The 25580-nt window shown below is 39.4% G+C and overlaps 1 protein-coding gene across 7 annotated transcripts in view; it reads right to left on the reverse strand.

The window, feature by feature from the left end:
* DAB2 (DAB adaptor protein 2) overlaps window positions 1-25580 on the reverse strand; it is a 162680-nt gene that overhangs the window by 15720 nt on the left and 121380 nt on the right. For 5 of the 7 annotated variants that reach the window (XM_010957234.3, XM_010957217.3, XM_010957207.3 and 2 more), the window contains 8 exons: window positions 7122-7314; window positions 6012-6151; window positions 5200-5298; window positions 3400-3531; window positions 2834-2914; window positions 2361-2387; window positions 2060-2113; window positions 1596-1658 (listed from right to left, as the gene is read on the reverse strand). In XM_010957234.3, coding sequence (XP_010955536.1) covers window positions 1596-1658; window positions 2060-2113; window positions 2361-2387; window positions 2834-2914; window positions 3400-3531; window positions 5200-5298; window positions 6012-6151; window positions 7122-7212 — 687 coding nt within the window. In that variant the 5' untranslated portion in view covers window positions 7213-7314. The remainder of the gene's footprint in view (window positions 1-1595; window positions 1659-2059; window positions 2114-2360; window positions 2388-2833; window positions 2915-3399; window positions 3532-5199; window positions 5299-6011; window positions 6152-7121; window positions 7315-25580) is intronic. The other 2 variants (XM_010957249.3, XM_045518288.2) reach the window with 1 other exon arrangement.

A 25580-nucleotide genomic window follows, 5' to 3' on the forward strand; every position in this document is an offset into this window, starting at 1 on the left:
GCACTTCCTTGCCTATCCCACTGGGATTCTACTTCACAGCTTGAGGATTTTGATCTCTTTCAATATACTAATTGTTTGAACATCAGTTATACTTGGGAAGAAGGTCATTCAGACATCAACTTACTCTGGAAGACAGTTACTAATGGAGGAAGGGGCAGAGTTGCCTAGAAATCAAAAAACCTCTGAGCTAGGATGGACCTTTCAGGATTATCAAATCTGATATTTCAAAAAGTTTATCCTTACAAGGGTAACAAACATTATGAGGAGCGGAAGGTTTTATAGACAAATGAATTAGGATTCGCTACTTGAAAGAACATTAAACAGGCTTCTTGACTGCAGGCTTTTTAGGGCCTCTGAAAACACTGTGAATCTCACAGAGTTGGGAGCAGAGTGTCTAGAGCTTCTGCTCCTCTCAGTTTCACTGCGCCTGGGCATTTGACATGAAATTTCATAGGCCTGCCATGGTCTGCACCACTCTGGCAAGTGAGAGTCTTACCCAGTTCTTGGTCTGCTGCTGCTCTCATTCCTGTGCCCTCCTCGGTCACAGAGGCTGGCGGGATAATCCCCTGGTATGACACTCCTAGATGGACACCCTCCCCGCGCTTCTCGACTGGTGTCCTTCCTGTCTGGTCATTGCCGTCTCATCTTTAATGTTCAAGTCCAGAAACTCACTCACTCAGAGGCATTATCTTAACCTCTAAACTAGATAAATACCTTGTAAATAACGTCAACCAGTAGCCTTTGTGCTTAGTTTTAATGTTGGTTTCTCTGCTAGACAGTAAACTCCATGATATCATTAACACTGTGAATCTCACTTCTGTGCCCTGCAAATAGCAAGTACTGAAGAAGTTGTTAAGTAAATAGAGGAAGTTGTAAGATGTCATTCAAAATTGTGAGTAATTTCACTTGAGGCCCATTTTGGAAGGTTTGAGACAGGCTTAAGCCTTGAATCTGGACCTCTGCTTCGGTAAATGAGGGGTTTTTTGAATTCCTATTTTCTTTATCTGTAAAGGGAAACACTGCTCCATTCTCACAGATGGATCAGTGAATACTAAGAAGACTGGATACACTATAATATCCTGTAAAGAATGAGCAACACTTTTTTTTTTGAACAAAGACAAGCTTTGGTTAAACATAACTAAGCCTCTTGTTTGTTTTAGGTCTTACTTTATACCGAGCTTATGCTGCTAAATAGCAAAAGAAACAATAGAAAAAAAAAAAAAAAAAAAGAAGAGGAGGCCAGGAGACTTTATAATTAATCACCTAACAAACATACTTTCTTCAGGTAGGCTTATACCAAGAATTAATATTCAGTTCCTCCTTCTGATCCTAAGTAATACCAAGACGGACTACGTTGTCTGAGCCATCGCTCAGATTTAACCTTTAAGCAATATTAATGTATCTGAATTGGTGCTGATAGGCTTCCATGGTGACTTAAGATGCAAATTTGTTCTAATAGCCATTTACATTTTTGCAGGAAAAATCAGCAGTCACCTTCCAAGTATCAATGAGATGCTCAAGATTTCTGGTTAATTGCCAATTTGAGTTATAGACGTCATTTCCATTACATTGCAAATTTAAAAACAAACACTTACTGTTGGACTACTTAGGTCAGGAGGTGTAGACATGTCCCCAAACAAATCCATCTGGTCAACACCCTTAAAAAAGTATTTGAATTAGATTCAGATGTGTCTATTAAAAAAGATCACTTTGTATATTGTTGCAATTGTTTCCTAAAGTTTAGGAAAACAGTTGTCACAATTGGATTTTCACTTAACTAATACAGATTTGATATTAGGTTATTTAGGTCAAGAAGTGTAGACGTCCTCAAACAAATTCATCTGATCCACACTCTTAAAAAAGTATTTGGATTAGATTTAGAAGTGTTTATTTAAAAGATTACTTTGTATATTAACATAAATATTATACTACTGTTTAGGGAAAGAGTTGTCACAATTGGATTCTCATACAGGTTCAATACAGATTTGGCTGAGCAACATTTTTAGGAAGTAGAACCTGTGTTAAGGTAAGTAAGAATCATAAAAAATCACATACATACCAGTTTCAGTTTGCAAGCTTGGTCATCAAGATTCATTAGGGGCTCACTCCCATTCTGAAAAGACGGCAAATGGTAAAGGTTTAGTTGGTGAGTTTTTCCTACACAATTTAATTTCCTAGTGTACTGACTTGCTGAGCAGTTATGATTTGGGCACTAATCATTCAACTGTACATCTTCTGTGATCAGATGGGTCATGAACACGTAGTAATAAACCAGAAGGGAAGCATGCTCGGGCAGGTGGCCAACAAGGGCTTACACACATCACACGTGCAATTCACCAGAAGTAAAGATGCTGTTTTACCTCTACTGCTTTGTTGGCTTCTTCCATCTAAAGAGAAAGACACAAATTCAATGATCTTAGTAAATAACAGTTAGAGCGAGTTAAATAAAGAAACAAATATACCTTCGGGTTCATGGGCATAGAGCAAGAGAGCATCTTGCATATTTTTTCTGCCCTACGTCCCCCTCCCACTTGCATATCAACACTGGATTTGGACAGAGTTACTGGGCTTGGTAGTCCTGTATTGTCCTTGGAATCAGTGTGAAGCTTGTGGGGAGAAAAAGTAAGTGTCAGGGACTAGAAATCAGAAGGGCCTAACTGGAACATCCATCCACTGCCCTGTTAAGAACAGACAATGCATTTCTACACTTTCTATATTTTGAAGAGTCACAGAGAAGCCAACTCTCCAGACAGGCCACCTGTTCACATAATGTTCAGACACAGTCTTGAATATTGTCTTAAGTTTAATAGAGCCTGTATTGGGTAGTACTTGCCTTTTTCTTTTCTTCTTCTTTTTTCTTTACATTATAGATAACTTGGAAAAGGTCTTTAAGATCAACGACTAATGGCTCAGCCTGAAGCAAGAGAAAGCATCTTTATCAGCATTTTAATCTGACTATTTTCTTCCTTTTGTCCCCTATCAGTTCTGATTAGTACCATTTTCTTCCTTTCTCTTAAAGCTCCTTGCTACCCTCCTCTGGTTGTGGAACATCACCACCACCTCAATCCCCACCCCCAGATTCATAAAGGATGTGGATAAAACAAGACACATCATGATAATTTTCCAAGTCCCTTCAGGATTTCTGGCAATAATTCACTATTGTCTAGAGTCAGCAGTGACCTTATGAGAAAGTCCACGTTAACAATCCTTGTGCCACACACTACATGGGTATCAATGACATTTTAAAAATATTCTTTAGACCAATTACAGAGAGTCATCCTCTGAAATATTGTTCAGTCCTCCTACAGCCAATTGTTTTCCAGCAAGCTCTCTAGTTGAGTGACAGACTCTGTTATGCTCAAGTCCCCCTCCAGGTATCCCTCAAGGCTGAGAGCTTACCTGTTGTCCCGTTTTTATGGCAAAAAACTGGTGTTGGCCCTCTCCTCCACACACATAACCGAATGCCCGATTGTCTGTCACATCACGGGCAATGAAAGAAATCTTATTTACTGGATGTTCATGCTCTATTACCTAAAAAAGAGCATAAAAATAATTTATTGAGAAAACTAGAATCTATTTGTAGGTTAGCATAACTAAGCATCAGATACCTAGGCATATGTGAAAAGGCGAAAACATTTAAAGAAAGAATTGCTCACTCCTGGGGGAAAGCTACAGCTACATATATCCTTGCCAGAAAGGGCTCCAAAGAAAACAAACAAAGAAACAAACAAAAAAACCCAACAACAAAGAGTAGAAAACCAAAATGCGAAGAATGATGCTTGAAATACTGGTACTTGATTATCTCTGTCCCACAGATATGATGCCCTATAGCAAGGAAGGACTGAGGATTAGGAGACCAGGAATTCCTAAAGTGAAGACAGGGCATATAACCTCTAAGCATTCCAAGTAGGTCTCCCTTCCCTCCTCAAAGACAAGCTCAAGTGAACAGCAGAACTAAGCTGGAGGAGTGTTCACAAGGACCCTTTGACGATGGCTCACAGTGGCCACAGAACCATTCTAAGTATCATTGGCACGACTCAGTATTCTCAGTACGTTCTGGAAGTCACCAAATGCTGTCATCAAGTGTTTGTCAACCGCACATAGATGTCCACGTCCTTATCCAGGAGCTTCAGGCAGCAGGGGTTTACTGGTGTGGTAGTCCCTTTGCCTCTATTGCCTGCCCCACTTTCTCTTGATCCTCTCAAGTAAACCGTAGGGCTCAACTCTTCAGGGATATTTCTAAGTGTTTAAAATTTGTCTTGGCTTTTGTTTCCAAATGCCCTGAAAAGTTTATACAGGCATCTTAGAAGGTTTGGGAATGAGAGACTGCTTGTGAGGGAAACCTGCCACCAGTCTTGGGTGAGTTTGGGAAAACAGGAGTTGAAAGATAAGGGACGATGGAGTGCATGAGGACCAGCAAGCTGAGCGAGCATGTACCAGGGCTCCGGGGCCCTAAGTCTGACCAATGATTCTGAATTTTAGATACGGGAACCTCTAGGAAGGGCAGAATAGTAACTGGGGGTTTCCCCACAGTATCTTGGTAAAATATTGTGCAGCAATGAAAAACACTCTAAGTGGATGAATTGTATGATGTTACACTGAGGAGAGAAAAACATCCCAGAAGACTTGAACTATAATAGCTTTTTGATGAGACTCAAACAAAGAAAAAATAAACAAGGTTTTTCATGATAGAACAACAACAGTATCCACCCCCCACCAAAACAATGAGCAAGTTTACATCTGTAGGGTAAGGAGGAAGGGAAAAGAGAGGAGGAAAAAAGGTAGATGTATTGCAAATAATAGTCGGTGTATCGTTAGCCAGTAAGTTCACATGTGACCAATATATTAAGATGGGACCCACATATAGATGTATGATAGTGTCACAAGCCGGGGTTAGGAATAGTCTAGTGCTGTGTATCTCGGTCCAGAAAATACCCAAGTGATATTTACAGCATACTTGTGTTTATGGTCTTGAGCTTCACATCGATTAGAGGAAATCAATTTCAAAATAAAGTATCTTGACTCCTCACCGCCCACCCTATCTGTTTTCTGCCTGTTACTTCTGGAGAAGTGCAGTAATGTGCACTATTCTTTTTCCTACAGAATTTTGAAAAGGAAAAGGAGGAGCTAAAACTTAAGCCACAAATTATGTGTCAGACTCAGGTGGTCAGAAAGGTGTCAGTGAAAGTGAATTCTTACCCCAGTTTTCTCATCAATTATTTTTATCCCGGAAAGAGAAATGTTGACCCAGATTCTCTGTTTGTGTTGTCCCTGAGACCGGCCAGCCGCCGCCATTCCCTGAGAAAATTAGAAAAACAAGAAAAATTAGTTACAAGTACCCTATGATGCTTCTGATTCCAAAGTTTTAAAAGACAGTCAGCTTTGTTTTCAGCTTGGTTTACCATCCATGAAAGGATTAGGCATCTTTCATAAGAAACAGCAGAGTAGAATAGAAGATATTGAGCCAGGAGATCACTAGTTAGCTATGTGAACTCAGACAAGTCCTTCCAATCCCCTTGGCCTCAGAATAGTCACTGGCAAATACAAGAAGACTGAACTAGAAGATCTGCAAACATCTTCCTTCTGGGCCTTGTCTTATTTAACCAGTATTATTTCCTTAATTAGGTTTACATTGCAGCAGCATTAGAATTTAAAAATTGAAAGAAAAAAAATAAAAACACAAACCCAAAGGGCGAACACTAAAGAAAGCTAGTTTCCAAGAAGAGTCCTGAATTTTACCTGTATACCTCCAGGCTTTAAAATGTGGTTTGTTCAAAGTAAAAGGCATTGGAGTCCTGATATACTTGATTAAATCAAGTCTCTAAAGCAATAGGCAAAATAGCAAACAAACTGATGGTTTCTCATAAATCGGGGCACTGCTGGATCAGTAATGTGATCAGAAAAGTTTTTCTTTCCAATCATTGGGATGTAGGTTAATACAAACTTCCCATTTCATTTCCTCTGTTGGACGTTTATTTACGATACAGACAAAGCACACTTTCCCCTTCTACCTTCAGTTTCATCATAGAGTCTTGGCTCATTTTATCCCCTCTTGCATCTGGCACATCATCAATGCCGATCAGCTTGGCCTTGTATTTCACACCATCACCTTTGAATCTGGCCAAGAGATACTCATCTGTCTTTTCAGGGCCTGAGAAAAGAAAGAAATAGAGGATGAAGTTTATAAGTGCACTAAAATAGCCCCAGGTATGACCAAATATGCTCCCAGATCTCCAAATCTGAGCAGTAGAAATCTCAACGATACTACAGGTGATCAAATACGCAATATTCTACCTTTATCCTCACTTCCTTTGAGCAAAACCATACTTTGTGATACTATGTATGGCGTTGGGGCGGAGAGAAAATAAACTCTTAAAAGATGCAGAATGGACTGAGTTATGGGAAACTTAACGTGAGGTGGGATTGGGGGATATTCTTCATCATAGTTTAAAAAATATTTTTTTAAAAAGAATATAAGGACAATAATACTTATTTTTTAATGAAAGAAAAATAAGCCACTGCACTATTTACTAAAATTTTTCAATGGTCAAAAAGGCAGAAGAGAATTACGGGTAAATTCCCTTGAAAATCATTAAGATAATTATTCCAGTTTTATAATGTCTTTTGCTTCTCTTAAAAGATCTGTGTAGTCTCATTTCCATTTCTAAAGTGTGGACATTAAAGGCAAGGAAATTATGGCATATTCTCAAACTATGAGTGATTAAGGATGGTGGCACTTTCAGTGGTACTTTGGATCAAAAGAAGACGGTCTCGTGAAAGTCTTGATTTTTGCTAAACAGCTGCTTCAGTAAAGCAAGGTGGTAAAGAGGCTACTGAAAGATAATGATGTAATACTTGACTGTTGCATTTCCCAGTTGAACAAGATTTATGAAAGCTTCCCAGTAAGTTGGTGCAGTCACGGGGTTCAGAGATCTGTCTTATCATATATAGATTGAACCAGTCTCCTTTGCCAAAGTAGTACTTTCCTGTTTAGGAGAACTTGAGACTTGGCTGAGATTAAATCAAGGCAAGGGCCAGCTCTCACTTTGCCTCGAACTTCACATCTTCACTGGTGACCACCACTAGCTCCCCTCATTGGCCTCAAGAGGACCTCTCCATACCTTTCTTCTTTTCCTTCTTTGACGGTGCCTTTGGCGCGGCCTGCTGGTCAGGCTGACCGTTAGTTGCACTCGCCTCTACTTCGTTAGACATGGCAAGAAGGCAGATAGCAAACTCCAGCACCAGCAGACGCTTACTGACACCAGGCGATCCTCACTGGAGACGTCTCAAACAAACATAACCTGCTCCAGACACCTGTGGGCAGAGGGTAGAGGCATAATGAGATCGTAACACAGCAGACCCAGGCTTCATGTCCTAATGGGTGACAACCAGTGATTTGTGACTGTGGTTCTTCAGAGTCATTGTGTTCTTTCTTCTCCATGAGACTGAACTCTGACAGCAGGGGAGTGGGTAGGACTGTTTCCTTCTAAAATGAAAAGGGGATGTTTACCAGATTTTTCTCTAAGGAATTGATATCTGGTAACGTTTAATGGGATTATAGGTACAAATGATGATGTATAAAATACATCAGCTGCAAGGATATATTGTGCAGCACAGGGAACATAGCCAATATTTTATAATAACTATAAATAGAGTATAATCTTTCAAAATGTGAATCACTAATGTTGTACCCCTGAAATTTATATCATGTTGTAAATCAACTCTACCACAATAAAATTTTTTTCTTAAATAACATTATTATCTAGCTAAGAAATTCATATTGCAACTTTGGCATAAAAATCTAGTATAAAAGACATGTCACACATATAAGCACATTTGACTGTCCTTTATGATTGGATTACTGCATTCTGTTGATTCTTATTTTGTGGTTGGCTTTATTCCTTTGATAACTATGTAAGTTTAAAAAGGTAAAACTTTAATCTGTTCTTAGAAACAATGATCAGTACATACATGTCAACTAAAAAAAATGTGCAGTATATTGTGTATATGTATTTACATGCAGTATAATGTATATGTGCAGTCAAACTGTAATAATTCTACTTGAGAAAACTGAAAAAGGAAAACAAAACAAAACAAACAAACAAAGACATGTCACACATAGAGAAACAAAGTTTCATAGCAAAGTTGAAATAAATTAAATGTTGAGCCTCAGAAGATTGCAACCGGCCTCTGAAACTGGACATTAAAAATTCTGGTTCTTCAAAAAATCACTGAACTATATGGAGAGTGATGCATAGAGTGATGAATTTTTATCTTATTCATATTGATAAATACTTTTTTTTCAATGTTAGGATTCTGCATATGATTTCTAGGGCTATCTGAGCACTATATTTGAAAAGACATCCATTTTTTGACCCTAACACTTACATATATCAGGGAAAGAAGGGATTTATGGGGTGTCTCATTGAAGGTCCATACTTCATACTATTACTCAGCATTATTATCCTCAAAACAGTTGTGGGATGTGCTCTCCTAAAGCTCCCCCATGAATCGTGGTAAGTGAAACAGAAAAAAGCTAAGTCACTGCAAGCACACAGAAGTGAACTAACATTTCAAAAGGTCCTTTCACCTCCCGGGAGTCACAATCACTACTGAGCTCCTGAGAGAGCTAGGGAACGTGAGCTTGCTGCACGGACTGAAAAGCAAAGGCGAAGACCAGCCATTCACAGGGTGTACTCCTGTTAAGACCACCACAGGCTGGTACACTCCTCCCACCCCCAAAGCTCTCTTAGTTCTCTGCCTACAGCACCCATTTATTTGAGCTTTTAAATTCAAGGACCAAGCGCACCACATGGCAATACACGCTATTTGTTAGATGTTTAAAGGATAAAAAGTAAACCTCAAGTTTTCGCTCAGTCAGCTTAAATGGTACTTATCTTGTTTCCTAAACATCAACATGTTTTCCTGAAGGTCAGCACTTAATCGCTTCACCCAGGAGTCTTTCAACAGTCTTTACAAATCTTAATAGTTTTTAAAAATACATACATACACAAATACATACAGTTAATGTTATCTGAATTATTTCATTTGAAGATTCAGTAGTTAATTTTGCTCAAAGACACCTGACTGGTAGGCAGCCAGGGAGATGGTCTACCTACAGGGAAAGACCATAGAGGACTCTAAGACCTGTTTACTCAAGCCTTAGTTGGGGTCCAGGCACTATTAGCCCTTTAGCTTCACCAACTCCAGAACATTCATGGTAACCTTACGAGTATTATGATACAGTATTATTTCACTTTTCCAGAGGGAAAGCCAAGGCACAGAGGTTTTAAACACAGCTGCTAAGTTGAAACCAGGTCTCCAACCCAGGCTGTCTGGCTGCAAGCCAGAGCTCCTCAAACACTCCACTAATGAATGTCATGTGCAAAGCCTCATGCTAGTTACAGAGATGCTCTAGTATATACCTACAGTGCCCCCTCCCCACCGAGAAAAAGATATGTCCTGAGTCCTAGTCCCTTAACCTTTGAATGTGACCTTATTTGAAAAAAGGGCATTTGCAATTGTCATTAAGTTAAGGATCTTGAGTTGGGATCATCCTGGATTTAAGGAGGGTCCTAAATCCCATAGCAAATGTCATTATAAAGGAAATGCAAGGGAGACACATGGAGGAGGTGATGTGAAGACAAAGGTGGAGATTGGATGGACACCTGTACAAATCAGGAATGCCAAGGATTGCCAATGTTCACCAGATGTTGAGAGAGAGACAGAGAACAAATTTTCCCTCAGAGCCTCTAGAAGGAGTAAACCCTGATGACATTTTGATCTGGGGCCGTGGGCCTCCAGGACTGTGAGACAATAGATCTCTGTTGTTTCAGGCAACCCCGTGTTGCGTCATTTGCTATGGCCGCCCTCGGAAAGTGACACCACACCTCTACTTTGTGTGCCTTGATTGGTCTCACTGGTTCCCAAGATTTATTTGTCGGTAACATGATAAATCCCCTAGTCCTAACCATACTCTTCTAATTTTAAGAGGCCAAAAATAATTTTGTCAATTTTAGAGAATTTATTCCAAATCAAGAGGATATTTACCCATGTGAACAACATCAGGAGGTGAGACTATGCTCTGATCTAAGGAGACACACCAACATTCACCTCCTGCATCCTCACCTTCTCCCCAGTGGACACTTCCCTTTGTTAGTTGCTCATCTCATCTTAGAACTAAGGGAAACACTTCGGTGTGACCCTGTCATCCTCTGGTTATCATCTCATGATCTAAACATCTAAAATTGATTGGTCATCTTCCCTCTGCCTTCTCATATTCCCTTCCCCAGAGGACTGTTCATCTCAAATCTAGTCTCAGAAAGTCAAGTCCAATGGCTGGTGGCTCTCCTGACCAAATCCAACCACCTTGCTTTCATTCATTTGGGGCATCTGACTACATGCATCAGAATCCCCTATACATTCTTGTGCACCCCTCTACCCCCATGTTTTGCTCCCGTGGCAACTTTGAGGCTCCAGTCCACAGCTTGTATTTGTTGAATTGGGATAATCTGAATTTTTTTTTTTTAATGATGTAGTTCCTCTAAATTTAAAATAATGTTGGAAGCTTCCCCTACTTAACCTTTGGGCTCCCTTAGATTTAGGACAAAGACTGAGACTTTTTCATTTTATATGTGAGACTCTTAAGTATTTCCCATTTCTTTTAAAAAACTCTTTGTTTTTCACTCCTTCCCTTTTCAAATTAGCAGAGCTCCTCTCTCCCATATTCCTGCCCATCCCAGCTACTATTTGTCCCCAAAGGCTTTCTCTACCTCCTCTCCAGTTCTGGCTGGAAAGCAACCTGGCATAAGAGTTTGTTGCTCATCTTTGAAGCCTGATATCTTACTTTTCTGTAGGATATTATTTCTGACAAGAAAAGACTTAGCTCATTAAATATGGCAAATTTTAATCTAAAGTGAGAGTATCTTAAAGAAATTTGAGAAGTGCCACCCACAAAGCACTCTGAGGGGGCTTGGGAGAGGGAATGGTGGTGTGTGGTTTAGTCATAAAAGTGATACAAGATGTGACAACCTCCTAACTCAGAAATAGGTATCAAATATAGTGTCAGCAGACTGGGCCAAATGTAAGAGTTCTAAAATGAGTGTATGATCCAGCAATCCCACTCTTGGGCATATATCCAGAGGGAACTCTAATTTGAAAAGTTACATGCATCCCAATGCTCAAAAGCAGCACTACTGACAATAGCCAAGACATGGAAACAACCTAAATGTCCATCGACAGATGACTGGATAGAGAAGCTGTGGTATATTTATACAATGGAATACTACTCAGCCACAAAAAAGAATAAAATAATGCCATTTGCAGTAACGTGGATGGACCTGGAAATTATCATTCTAAGTGAAGTAAGCCAGAAGGAGAAAGGAAAATACCATATGACATCACTCATGTGTGGAATCTCAAAAAAAAAAAAAGACACAAATGAACGTATTCACAAAACAGAAACAGACTCCAGACATAGAAAACAAACTCATGTTTACCAGGGGAAAAAGGGGTGTGAGGGGATAAAATGGGAGTTTGAGATTTGCAGATACTAACCACTATATATATAAAATAGATAAACAACAAGTTTATACTGTATAGCACAGGGAAATATATTCAATATCTTATAGTAACTTAAAATGAAAAAGAATATGAAAAGGGATATATGTATGTATGTATGTATATGACTGAAACATTATACTGTACACCAGAAATTTACAGAACATTGTAAAGTAACCATACTCCAATAAAACAAAAGCAATTCACATCAAAAACACCCCCTAAAAATAAAAGAAATAAATAAAATGAATGGTACTACCTTGGTTTTACAGCAAAAGCTTCTCTCTTTAGACACTGAAGTCCAACTTTTTACAGCATTGGAACTGCTTTAAGATACTTGGTACCGTTTGACTATATCTTTTCACTGTTTGGGGATGAGCAGTTATAGGGGTCAAGAGGGAAAAAAATAGGGAGAAAAGGTTTCTTCAGCATTTTAGCATATTCCTCAAAGAAAAGGGCTGAGTATGTTGGGTTGTAATAGCCAAGGGCAGGTCTGCATCATGGGCCACACAATTTAAAAAGTATCTATGTTCCCTGAAATGACTGGAAGGTAGATTCTGCCCATAGGCCCCAAGACTTAAAGATAAACCCTTTTGTAAAGAAATGTTAAAGGTTTATTGAAAGATTTTAACAGAATTGTACATCCAGTTATGTATATACCGGAGTGATAAACACTCACCTTTCTCCCGAGTTTTAAAAAGAAAATCTCTCATCGCAAAATTTCCCATTTGAAAGTTCCCATCCCGAGTTACCATTTGAAATGTAGCTGGAAGAAGTCTTGCTTCCAGACCTAAGTCCCTCTGTAGAAATAATCAACTTAAATCCAACATTTAAAATTCAAATACATAATCCTTCCAACAATGTTACAGAATCGTCAACTGTGCTCATAAAACCCTCAGCAGGTTTTATAATCAGTTGGGTTTTGGAAAGGATTTGGGCCTGAAAAAGGGACCTGAGGGCCAAAAGATGCTCTGCCATTTCCCGTGACTACGTTCCCAAATGAGGGCATGGTTGAATAACGTGTCTAGATTGCATTAAGCTCTGGGGTCTGTTTTATAGCTCTAGTGAGGTAAAAGGCCTTTTTTTATTTGAAATAAACAGGGACAAGTGGGTGTAGGACAACCAGCAAGGATAGTCCTTTTAACTCATTGGGCTTAAGTCCCAGGGACTCCTCTGAACAAGACTAAAAATTAATGAGGAAGCACACACAAGGGGTATTACCGTAAAAGAGGGATTACAAAGCAAAATTCAAAAACATAGACAAAAAGTCACACGAACATCTTCCCATCTAAACCTAGCTGGTTTGTTATTCTACTTCTTAGGAACCAGCAGTTTCCTTCTATAGAAGCTTGAAAAGAGAAATAAGAAAGATACATACGGAAACAGATGAGGATCTAGGCATTGCATATTCTTGACCCCTTAAGCCTAATATAGAATAGGAAGTTGTAAAAGAAATTCTGCTAAGTCAATGAAATTAGCTGCATTTGAGTGAAGATATCTAACTTGGATCTTGGAATTATTACAAATCACCCTGAAAAAATGTGAGGACTTCCCCTTTCCACAGCACAGGAATCAGATGACCAGGAGAGATTGTGCAACCTTTTTTTTTTTGGTTTCTGAGAAGGCTCTGAGAAAACGTATACCAGAAGACTGTATGAGTCATCTTAGGATGACTATGTCCTTTGCACTAGAAAGAAAAATCTGCTGTAGTTCATTGAGTACTTAAAGGGATTCAGGCAAGAATTTAGAACCCTGGAATACTCAGAATAGGGGCGATTTGTGTAGGGACACGTTTGGCTGGTGCCTCCTTGTTCATGCTTATCTTTTCCATCGGTAGGAATGTTTCTTATCTGCAATGATACTATTACAGGTTTCTAAAGCGGCATCATGCCACGTGTTCACCACCTCCCTCCCAGTCTACCTTTTTACCCTATTATTCTGAGCAGAGAGGAATTCTCCTGGTCTGTCTCAATGCTGGTAAAGGGAATAACTTGAGTTAAGGACTTGTTTAACAGTAGCCCCATTCCACAAATGGTAGAGAACCTGTTTTTATTTTTAATTTTTAAAGTTTTTTCTTAACGGAGGCACTGGGGATTGAACCCGGGATCTTGCATATGCCAAGCACGTGCTCTACCACTGAGCTATACCCCCCACTCGTCTTTAATGTTAAGGGGAATGGGACAAACACCTAACCTACCAAGCCCTTATCCTGGCAGCTCTATGAGAAAGAACGTGTCTCTGAGGAATATTGAAGTGGACTCGGTAACCCAAGATCAATCACTAGTAAGGCGCTGGGCTCAGACTGAATGTGAGCTGTGTTTCCTTTCCTACTATTTATGTTGATGCTTTTATCTTTTTTTTTTTTAATTCCACTGATTTTAAACTGTACTTTAGAAGCTGTTTTCAAAGTCAGAATCCTGTTGACTTTCACATACCAGTTAACTTTTCAGAAAGAGCCGCATAAAATAGACACAGGGAAAGGAGTTCAGGAGAATCCAGAACAAAGCAGCACAAACAGCCTTGCTGGAGTGGCCAGTACTTTGTACTGGTCAGAGAATGTGCCTCCTTGTCCTTTGGAACTTTAGGCCTGTCTCAGCAGAGACACTGAATTAGGACATGTGAAATATTAACCTCTAAGGCAGATCTCAGGGTCCAAGAGGGCAGCCAATAGCCTTCACCACTATCTTCAAAGTAGCCTTTTGGGAATAAGGGATGTTGCCACAAATGATGCAGCAAAGTTTCTGATGGTTGATGTAAAGCTCTTCTCCTCTGACTGCCTGAGCTCCTATGCTTTCGGGGAGGCTTATTCTATTCCGCGAAGGCCAAGTTGAGTCGACAGTAAGATTTTTGCAGCCTATTTAATTGGGTGAAATGAGGCTATGTTAGCATACACTGAAAAGGCGTCCTTAGGAGATTTTCTTGTAAATGCTGACACTGCTGTAGGGGCCTCAAGGAGGTATACACCAGTTAGGCATTTACAGACAGTGTGCACGTATCATTGCTTTTAACCCTTGGGAAGGATGCTGTGGGACTTCTAGGATCCATAAAGCTCTGAGCCAGAAAACTTTTCCCTATCTTTGGAACCAAGTCAGAGCAGAGTTAAGAGTTCCTCGTACAGTTAATCTTGGGAAAAGGTAAGTACAGCGGCTAAGAGTTCAGGCTTGGAAGTCTGCACACTTTGACTACTGTCCACTTTGACTACTCTGTGGCTTGAGACAGCTTATCTGACATTCATTTCTTCACCTGTAAAATGGGAATATAGTTTGCACAGTTGTTATGAGAAATCAATGAGACCTCACGTAGAGATCTCAGTGCTTCGCTTATATAAAAGTGCTCAACAAATAGTGGCTATGATTAAATCAAAGTTAGATATCAAGGGCACTCTGTGCTGTGTATGATCTTGTATTGCATCTAACATTGCTTTTCCACAGAAAGTGTTTAAACAATTTTAGAACAAGTGGAACCAATAAGTTAGCGGCTAGTAAGCAGAAACATGGAGGGAGGTATTGCTTTAATCAGTAAGGCCCAGGTGAAAATCTGCCAGTGTTCAAGCCACTTCCTGTCCAACTCTGGCTTTTGTGACTATAGAAGGTAGGTTCTGATGGGGACAAAACTGTAGGAACAAAACCCACTCCAAGTTACCCAGAGAGGCCTATTCAAGTGAATCCTGAGTCAAATCCAAGCCTACATCAGTATCTCTGGCAGTTTAGAAGGTCTACCTCACATCACCTGGAGAATCTTCATGGGGAGTTCTTAACACGTTGATGTCTAGGACATACTCAGATCCATTAAGTCAGAATCTATGAAGGAAGAGATGTAGGTACCAATATATTTTAAAGATTCCCAGATGATCTTAACGTACTGACAAGTTTGAGGTACAAGAGTCCAACCTCCACAATCCTTTGTCCTCTTAAAGAAATACCAAGTGGGTTAGAGTGTTGAGCTGGAAAACCTAGGGAATAATTTGGTCATACTCTTTCATTATAAAGATTAAGAAACTGAGAGCAAGGAAGAGTGTATAACTTGTTTAATTGTTGAACAGCTGGTTGTGGATTACAGTTGGTACCAGGAGAAATCCAGATCCTAAAATGAGACTCTAGCATCCTATTCCTAGAGATCATATGCATCAGTTTTTCTAAAAATTCTGTTTTAAGAAGGCTGTACAAAGCCCATCACGTACAGACTGAGCCAGGAATGCCTTCCACTTAGTACAGACACCAAAGAACAAGAAGATAATTTAGCAGAATAGTTTGAACATGGAATTTCATAGATGTTTTCTGAACCAAAGCAGAAAAAAAAGGGTTTGTATGATTCAATGCTACATTATCACTGGATTCCTTTTTGCCTAGGTAGCTGGAGTCCTACTTGGTCAAACTGGCTCATTAATGCTGATTTGGCTGCTTGGAAGGAAGGATTTTGGCTAGGTATGAGACACAACTCACAGATCAAAGAATTCACATTATTTCAGTACATTCTCTACTATTCAGGGCTTGGCCTTTTAGGTTTTTTTTATTTATTTAAAGCACAATAGGAAGTCTGAGTTCTGGAGTTGGCAACTTCCAATATCCTTGGCTTGTTGTGACCTTTTCTAATTTTGTACCCACCTCCACCCATTTTGTTTTTAAAATAAGTTTTATTAGGACTATCTCCTAACAGGGCCTAAGGAATAGTCCCACAATAAAGAGTGTCTAGGAGACTTTAACATTTAAAAAAGGAACTGAATGTTATCCAAATGAAGGCCCATTCTCTAGACTGGGCAATACAACCAATTCAGTAGAAATGTCTAAAAACTGTTCACAAGTTGAACTGAAGTGTTAAGTTTATGATCGATTGTACAATCATATTACTCAGTACAATGACTGTTAGTCTAAACACTTTACTAGGGTTAGAAAAAGTAGAATGTGTAGATTCATAATCAGTGTATGCTCTTGCCTCTTGGCAAGCTGGGCACAAGTTAATATGCTTGTATGAACAAAGACACGCATAGAAGGTTGATTCTAGAATCCCTCCTTACATTTATCCAGACTCTAGGAAAGAAAGCACTGTTGGAATACCTCTGGGGTCTCTTGGCTGCATGGAATTTTTGTGAAGATGAACACATGAAGCTTGGGGTTAGATTAATTGACATTAGAGAGTACATCCATCTCAGCTTTACCATCCCACCTAATCATTCTATCCTGGTTCTCAAGTATGACCTCTTTTTGCTTGAACTGAGTAGAACAGGGAAACTAAAATCGAATTTTATCCTTTAACTCACTTCTACAAAAGAAGGGAAGTGACACTGAAACTTTGGGGGCTGGAAAATTATGTTTCTGCCATTGCTTTACATTGCTGCCATTGGAGCATTTGGGCAAAGCTATGGTACCCAAACACCAGGGACAATCTAGACGTGGCTAACTAGGCTAGGGTGTATGTACTCTGTAATCTTGAGTGAGCAGGGAGGGTGAGGTAGCAGGCACAGTTCGACATGGAAAAGAGAGTGGGGGATTTCTGGTCTAGTGTGCAGCGTGCGTCAACCTCAGTTTATCACAGCTCTGCATTCAGGGGTTATTGGACACTGATGACCCTGATGATGTGGCATTTGGTCCTTATCTGCGTTGGGCCCTTTCTAACCTGTCTCTCTGGAGCTGTGTGGGGAAGAGAGATTGGCAAGGTAATGACTGCATCCTTGAGTCAAGTCCATAATACTAAGTACCACCTTGAACTACCTTCTTAGCTGTTTCTCTTTCTCTCAGAGAGATACAAGTCACCTATGGAAGGAGCCATGAATGACTCCTGAATTCTAAGCAAAGGCTATTAGGAATTCATTGTTCTGGGAGGAAGGATAATATGGCTTTTGAGGGGGTGAGAGGGGCTTGGCAAAGGTGACCCTTCCCCATAGGCTTTGGGCTTTAGGATCAGAGGTAGCGGGCACCCTAGTGGGTAAATCTGTACACCAAGCCAAGACATTTCTGGGAAATGGCCAGTGGACTGAAGTGGTCCAACATGGGGTGTGTGTGTGTGTGTGTGAGGGGAGGGGTGGGAGGGAAGGGAGTGAAAACTCCTTATGTGTGAGGAATGGGTAGATGATAAGAAGTCTAATGACCTGGGCTCACATGTCAGGGTTCCCATCTAACCTGGCCAAGAAGAGAGGCTGGCGCTCTGGGCAGGCCTCAGTACGGTGGCTGGTGGGTGGTTGGATGAGCACATTGTGTGAGCAGTGTGACTAGAGGGCCTGTGGGGACATGGCGGAGCTCTGCAGGGCACTTCTTCCCCTGCCCCGTGACACTACTGCAGGACCAGGGACGGCAGCACTGCCTCAGGAACCAGGACACTTGCATCAGTGGACAAAAGCCATCATAGATTAGTGGTCACACAGAAGCTCACACCAGGATGCTGGCATAAGGCTGGGGACACCATGCTGCAGTGACAGTGACAGAGGGGGGTCCTAGCAAAGCTTCGTTTCATTACGAAGTGATAGTAACCAGAAAGTATACCCCCCAAAAAGCAAGTGGATGGAGTAAGATTTTAAAACACTAAAAGATTCACAGATAACTGGAATGGGTAAATGGAATAGACCAGTTCTAAAATTTGAGTTTAGAAGAACTTTGTTTTGTACTATTAGGTGGTAAAGTAGGACACTATACCTCGTTCTGCTTCCCTTCCATCCTCATTCCAAGGGAAGAAAGTATTCTAGAGAATGAACAATTTACATGAAATATTTCAGGGTTTTAAATTAAAAAAAAAATTACTAACCTGAAAGCCTCTAGAATTTTTCTATTGCTGGGCCTTTGGGGCAGTAATTTGAGAAGCAAATTTACTTCTCAAATTACTGCCCCAAAGTGACAGAAACATATGCCCACAGAAACATAAGAGTTTTACTTTGAATTTGGCATCCAAACGTACAATGGATATTATGCTTGGCCCTTGCAGGAAAATGTGGTCAAAATACTAATGAATCAGGGTGAGGGAAAAGGACTGTCATTGTACCATTTGATTTCTAGGCCAATACACTGACACTATTCATACCTTTTCCAACAATCTTCCCTCACATCTATGTATACTTACCCAAACTGACCAGCAAATATTTCATTGTTTTCATGTCTGTCTTTCCCAAGTTAGGTTATGTCCTTCTACCAAAACTAACTCTTCTTCCTAATTCCAAGCTAGTTTTCCAATAAATCATCTAAATACATCTTAGCAGTTTGTTTCCTAGAGCACACAAGATCAAGTTGTGCTTTCTCATTCCCATATGGTATGATCCTGAATTAAGTCAATCTGGCTGTGTAGCGCGTGGACCTCAGGACACTATGGAGTTTATTCATGTGAGCCCCTCTGTGATTTCACCTATGACGCATGCACACATAAATCTTAATTGTTAAACATGCTCCACTTTCTACTTCAGTGCCTTTGCAACAGGCACCCTGAAAGTCTGTGGATGTCAGAAGGGTTCAAGAAAACATGATATTTAGAAGCACCTGCATCTGAAACGTTAAGCTAGTAATCCAAGAGCCATAAGCACTAGTAGAATCATTTTATGATATAACACAACAGGGCACTATAAAAGCAGCAAGTCATCTTTTCCTCTTACCGAAAACTAGTACGAGAAATACCGCCTGGTATTTGGTTTCCTCTTTAATAGCCTGGCTGAATTATGTATGAAATCCCACTGTGGTTTCCCTTTCTAGGCAGAGCCTCACATTCATATCATCCTCAAAGCCGTTGCTTGAGTGTTTCTGTAACTTTCCGCAACTCATGTTTCAGAGATGTGCTGTGTCTTGAAGGGTTTAAAGGAAGAAGAATCCAGCTGCCTTGTAACATCAGCACAGAGTCCTCAAACTGAGGTGTATGTGGTAGTTGCATGTACTCAAGTGGGACTTCTTTTTTGTTTCACTTCTGTACACAGACCAAAACTATGAATAAAGTTCTTATAGTCATGTAGACCCAACACAAGATCAGTTTAAGTTATCTGATTCTAATATGTTGTCCTGGGTTCTGGGTGGCCTTTTCAGTAGAATATACTCTCTCTCTCTCTCCCCCTCTTTCCTTCTCTCTCTCTCTCTCTCTCTTTATATATATATATATAGTCAGTTTACAATGTTGTGTCAATTTCTGGTATACAGTACACGTTACCATACACATATTTGTTTTCCTATTCTTTTTCACCATAAGTTACTGCAAAATATGTAGTTCCCTGTGCTATACAGTATGAATTTGTTGTTTACCTATTTTATATATATTAGTGTCTGCAATTCTTGAACTCCCAATTTATCCCTTCCCACCCCCTTTCTCCCCTGGTAACCATAAGTTTGTTTTCCAAGTCTATGAGTCTGTTTCTGAGAATATACCCTTTGTTTTAGTGTTAAATTTACCCTTAGAGTTGGCATTAACTTTCCCCAAGAGACTTGCCACTAGCTCACATTTCCATGTCTGATATGATCTATTCTAGTTGGGCAAGATACCTACAGCCAACAGGGCACTTGGGCTTCATCTCCAAGAATAAGGATGGCCCTGCTAACCCCCATGGTTGAGAATAATTTGTTTTTAAACCACTTACTGTTAACTATTATCTGTGTACTTCATATATCAATGATCACTTAAGATAGTTCTTCATGATTTAGCTGATTACCCTTAGAGAAGACTTGGCTGCTTTTAAACAAGATGAAGGAAAAAGGTGTCATTTAAAAATAAAAAGGGACTTTCTATTTATTTGTTAAATTTCAGGTTTACAAAGAACCAGCAACCTGATAACCAGACCTCTCCCCTCCCAATACCAGTGCTCTTCCATGCTGAAGGTTAGGAAGTTTACAGAATGCTATCTAAAAGGCCAGGGGAACTCATCCAGAATAAATAAAAATAAAGGCTCATTTGCTGACTTCTTGGTTGCTGGACAAATTGGATAGGTTAACAGATAAGAAACCCCTAGGTAATTTCAGGTTCTGTTAGACAAACAGAAAGGTGAATCTGCCAACTTGTTTTCTTGCTTCTTGCAAGAAATACTACTCCAGTGTTGAAAATTTAAGAGACAGGATTCAAAAATGGTCTGAAACAGCTGGCCCACGTGCTTTGGAATTGTATGCACACACTCTAAGAAGCTGCTACAGAGTGAATACGAGATGGACGAAGTACAGACATGCCCAAGTATCCTTGAGATAATGTTCCCCTCTGTCATTATTCTCTCATCTTTTGGGTCAAATAAGTATGTGGGGATAAATCAATGCATTTTTAAACAGAGGGATGGAAAAATTCTAAGCAGCAGCCCATTAACCCACGCTAAACAAAACAGACTTGGGATTTTTATTACTGCACAATTGAAGCAACTACACTGAACAAGAAGATGTTTTAATATGTTGAAATATCTACGTATAGTTCATTCACTGCAGAGATAGATGAGCACAGGACATTCCAATTATAATAAAAAACAACCTACCACTCAATACCAGACTTTTGCTTATAAATTCTAAGTAGGTGAGACAGGTTTTACTTCATGAATTCTATACAAAAATCCATGTTAATGTAACCAAAATTATATCTGTTACAATCAGGTAAGTCATCACCATTAACTTGTCCTCCCTTCCACAAACGTGACTACACATCAACCTTAGGGATCATGATGTACAATCGGCAAGTTTGGAAGAGTCATTCAAGGAACCTCGTATCTACTAAAGCCTGGAGAGAAAGGAACCTCGTATCTACTAAAGCCTGGAGAGAAAAGCCACCCCGTGTGATCCTAAACATTAAACGTTCCTAATCTAAAGAAGCTTTCAGGAAATCAATTTCTATTCCACCTTTGGCAACTCATTTAAGCGACTTCTACAAATAAGGTTAAAACGGAGAACTAAGTTAAGAGTCCTTAGGAAATGAACAGACAGCTTACTGGTCTTCTTTCTTGGTTGTAATAATCAAAGAACAAAAGAAAAGATCTCAAGTATCACCTTAATCTGTACAGATTTCAAGAAGTTTATTCTGGGATTTAAAGAGTGACTTTGAAGATTTTCTAACACATATATTCTACTGGATTGTTTTCTTAAGTCATTTCTTTGAACATTAAAATCATTCCAGGGCTAGGGGAAGGGGGGGAAAAATCAAATTTGTACCAGCTGCATAAAAACAAGATATCTAAGAAAAATGGTCCTGGTTATGTCATTAGACAACATTTTCAAAAGCTCAGGTCTTGAATATTTCATTTACTATTTCTCTCTCTCTCTTTTTTAAAAGATAAGTTCCTAAGGTGACATAAAGCAATGACTTTGAGGAGCCTAGAAAAACACTTTCTTCCCCAAGTCCAACATAATTTTTTTTACTTTTGATCTAGATATTATTCTACAAGATTGAAGGAGTAATTTTAATTTAGTGTCTTAATTTTACATTTATATGAAGTAATATTCAATGCAGTATGCTGTTTCTTATAAACCTCTACTGCTAGCCCGATAAACAACTCAGTTTGGATATTTTAAAAGGCATTAGATGCATTAACTAAATAAATCATCAATTCATATAGTGCCAATGGCATTGCTACTTCCCAAAGAGCTTAACGTATTTAAAATAATAAATTTATATACTAGGACAATCTAGTTTTTCTGGCTTTCCAGCCTATAAAGACTTATTCATTGGATCTATGTCTGTGTCTTCTAAAATGTGTTATTTAAAATCATCTCCAGCTACAGATAGCATTAGTGTGAATCTGCTGCTGGGTAACCCTCTGCTCCTTCCACGTTAGATGAGTTTGGCTTAATAGTGAGAGTAATGTATTGTCTAATAGTTGTACTAAAAGCCTGTGAAGTGTATTCTGTTTTCTAGTTCTCAGAATTTTGACCAGAAATTGTGTTAAGTATTTGTCCTCTACACAAGGTTATGCTTTATAACCTGCCTAGCACTCATAATCACAAATATCGCTTAATGGTCAAGGCTTGGCTTCAGGGCAAACAGTTGGTCAAAAATCTGACTTACTACTGGAAGCCCTTCCCAGAATAAGCAGATGACCTGAGAATTCTTCCTTCTCCCAGGCCTGCGGAATGTACACCACCCCTAGTGGGTTTCATTGCCTTCTAAGATGACAAATCATGGGGGTGCCACACCGGTCTATAGTCTGAGCATGAGATGAACTAGTAGAAATGGTTTCTTATTGCAGGCCACTGTGCTGCGCTAACACGGAGCCCTCCTGGTCCATTATGAGATGTTCTTACTCACAGTCAACTACAGAAAGCCTTCTGATGAAACTACACAGGACTGTCAGCATCAATGAGTCACTGTGAAGGGAGTCTCCTTGGTTCATAAAAAATGTAGTATTTAAGCAAGCTGTTTCATTAGCTCTTACAGCAATTTCATCAGTTCTCTGAACCACAAATGACCTGTTGCAAAATTCTGTGCCTGCTAAGTAACTGACATTTAAATACTTAAGGAAAACATGGATGGATATAAGTGATTAGATAGGCGCTCCATGTGTAGCCTCTCTTTACGATCCCTATTATGGTCATTAAGTAAAAGTAACTTGAGTTGGTCCTTGAAGCTTTAGATTCACTCCACAGTGGCATCTGCTATTTTCTAGTCTTATTATGTAGGCATTTTTAGCATCAGAGAATGCAATTAGATCATTTGTTTCCTTAGCTGAACTCTATAGCCCTGTACAAAGACAAGTCTTTGAAAGCCACTATTAAGTTCCTAATCCAATCTTTATTAAAAAGACTCAATATTGTAGACAGGGAGGTTAAGACAAATCCGCAAAAAAGTAATAATCAGGCTTTTCTATACCCCACAGATGCCTTCTAAGGCAGTAAAACTTGAAATTAGGAAAATGTTTATAGTTGTAAGTTTTTAAAAAACCAGAATGTACTCTGTAAACTATAGGAGCAGGTTGACAATGAGTTTCACCCAAGAAAATAGTGAGAGAAATAGCACTAACACGCTTTCTCAGTCTAAGATAAGCAAAGTTTTACTTTTAGGGCTAATTATCAGAAGTGGGATGTAAACAGAAATCCCTTTGTCATGGTCAGTCTCTCCAGTTTTGAGGTTCTCTACCCAAAATTCCATTCCACGTTTGCACCTCCATCTAAGGAATTCCCTTAAGAGTCAAATGCCATCTCTTCTGAGCATGTCATCTGTCTCACACTGTGACTTCACAGACAGTAAGTCATTGGCTACCCTAGATTTTGCTCTGAAGCCATGCTATAAGAAAATTAAAGTTTTTTTCAAAATTTTCAAATATTGACAGCTTTGTTGTTATTGTTGGGAGCATATGGGGTTTAGTGATTGATCCCTGCTCAAAGCCATCATAATTTAGAGACTGGAAACAAAGTTTGCCCCTGAATGCCAGAGATCAGTGCCAGAAAGTTAATTCACACCGTAAATCTATGTCCCTACGATGTGCCAGGCACTTTTCTAGAGATTGGATATGTCAGTGAGAAAAATAACGATCTAGCCCCCTATAAGGTTTACACTCTACCAGGGGAAGCCCATACATTGTTCATAGTCTTTCAGAAGGTGACAGATGTTCTGGAAGAAGAGAGCAGAGTACAGTGGGTTGGGAGTACAGGGTTGGGGATGGCTTTACTAGTTTTTTAGAAACACAGATGAATAGCTTATTTTTAAATGTTAAAATGATTTAATTTAATTTAGCACCAGATGTGATGCTAAGACACTCTCATCTAGTCCGATGGGGAAGGTACCATCATCCCTATTTGATAAGAGTGGAAGCTGAAGTACAGAAGTTCATTGACACACTGAAAGTCACATGAGTCTAATGCGTATGCTCTTAACCTCTCTGTTTTAGAACAATACAGGCAAAAAGAAAGAAGTAATCGGGCTCTTCACATAATCGGAATGGGCACTAGCCAGCAAATACATTTGGGAAAGAGGCATTGATAGCAATGAGAAAAGAGTATTTATGTCATCTTGACTAGAACACGGGACCTGCTGACTTAACATAATTATACGATGGCAGGAGGTTGAAAAGTGGATCAAACTGGTTTAGGGTGGGTTTACAGAACCATATTTGGTCTCGATGGTAGAAAAGACTCTGAAGTTTTGAGCAATGGCATGGAGGTCAGGGTGTGACAAATCTGAGTATGAAGCCTCTGCATCAAAGAGTCAGATAGCTTTGTAGTATGACAGTTGCATGAACTTGCCATTTTGAGTGATTCAATACTGCCGGTTTCTTTCATTTAATTACTTGACTAATCTTTTGGAAACAAAGCCTTCTACTTGAAAGGTTAAGGTCTAACAATCTCAGATGTCAGATTCATGGTTATCCCATCTTGCCAAGCTCTGAAGCTTGGTGACCCTCAAACTTCAAATAAACGTGTCCTAAAGGTGGCTTTAAAAAAAACAATCAAAGTCTCTTATGTCTTATAACCATCATTCTAAGACCCCCAAAAAGGATTACCATAATGTCAGTTTTATAAAAACTTACATAAGTGAAATGATATTTGAAATGTGAGCACTTAAAGGAACATCTTTTGTAAAAGGCAGCCATTGACTAAAGTAGTCATATTATTATAGCTCCTTGTTTAAAGTAAATTATATAGCATTTTCCCATTTTATATGTTTCTCCATAAAACTATTGCAAAACTAGAAGGATCAGTACCAAGGAAATGCCGGTTAAGAAGGGCAGTAGTAGGGTGGGAGACAGAGTTCTGCTTCCTATACATTTAGAATAGTGATCTGAGAGTGACATGTATACCTTTCTGTGTTTTTAAAATCTAATTCCGTAGAGACATGCTAATTTGTCGGGTAGCGATATTTTAAATGTTGGAAAATCTATCGTCTAACTGGGGCTGAAGAAAGAATCATGAAGCTACTCTAGATTCAGTCACATGAAATTAAACTCAAAAGTTAAGAGAACCTACAACGTGAACACGATCACCTCCAGAACTCTGCCCACAGTGAGCCTTCCACAGAGTCGTCTTGGACATCGTTAACTGATGCTTATCTATCCAAAGTTGATGACACCAGCTCCTGATATATCCTTTTAAAAAATGAATGGTAAGTTTTGAATCAAATGCTCACTAGAGTTTGAAAAAATTCTTATGCTAGGATTTTCAAAA

Source organism: Camelus bactrianus, chromosome 3 (genome assembly GCF_048773025.1).
Source record: "Camelus bactrianus isolate YW-2024 breed Bactrian camel chromosome 3, ASM4877302v1, whole genome shotgun sequence".
Taxonomy (NCBI): domain Eukaryota; kingdom Metazoa; phylum Chordata; class Mammalia; order Artiodactyla; family Camelidae; genus Camelus; species Camelus bactrianus.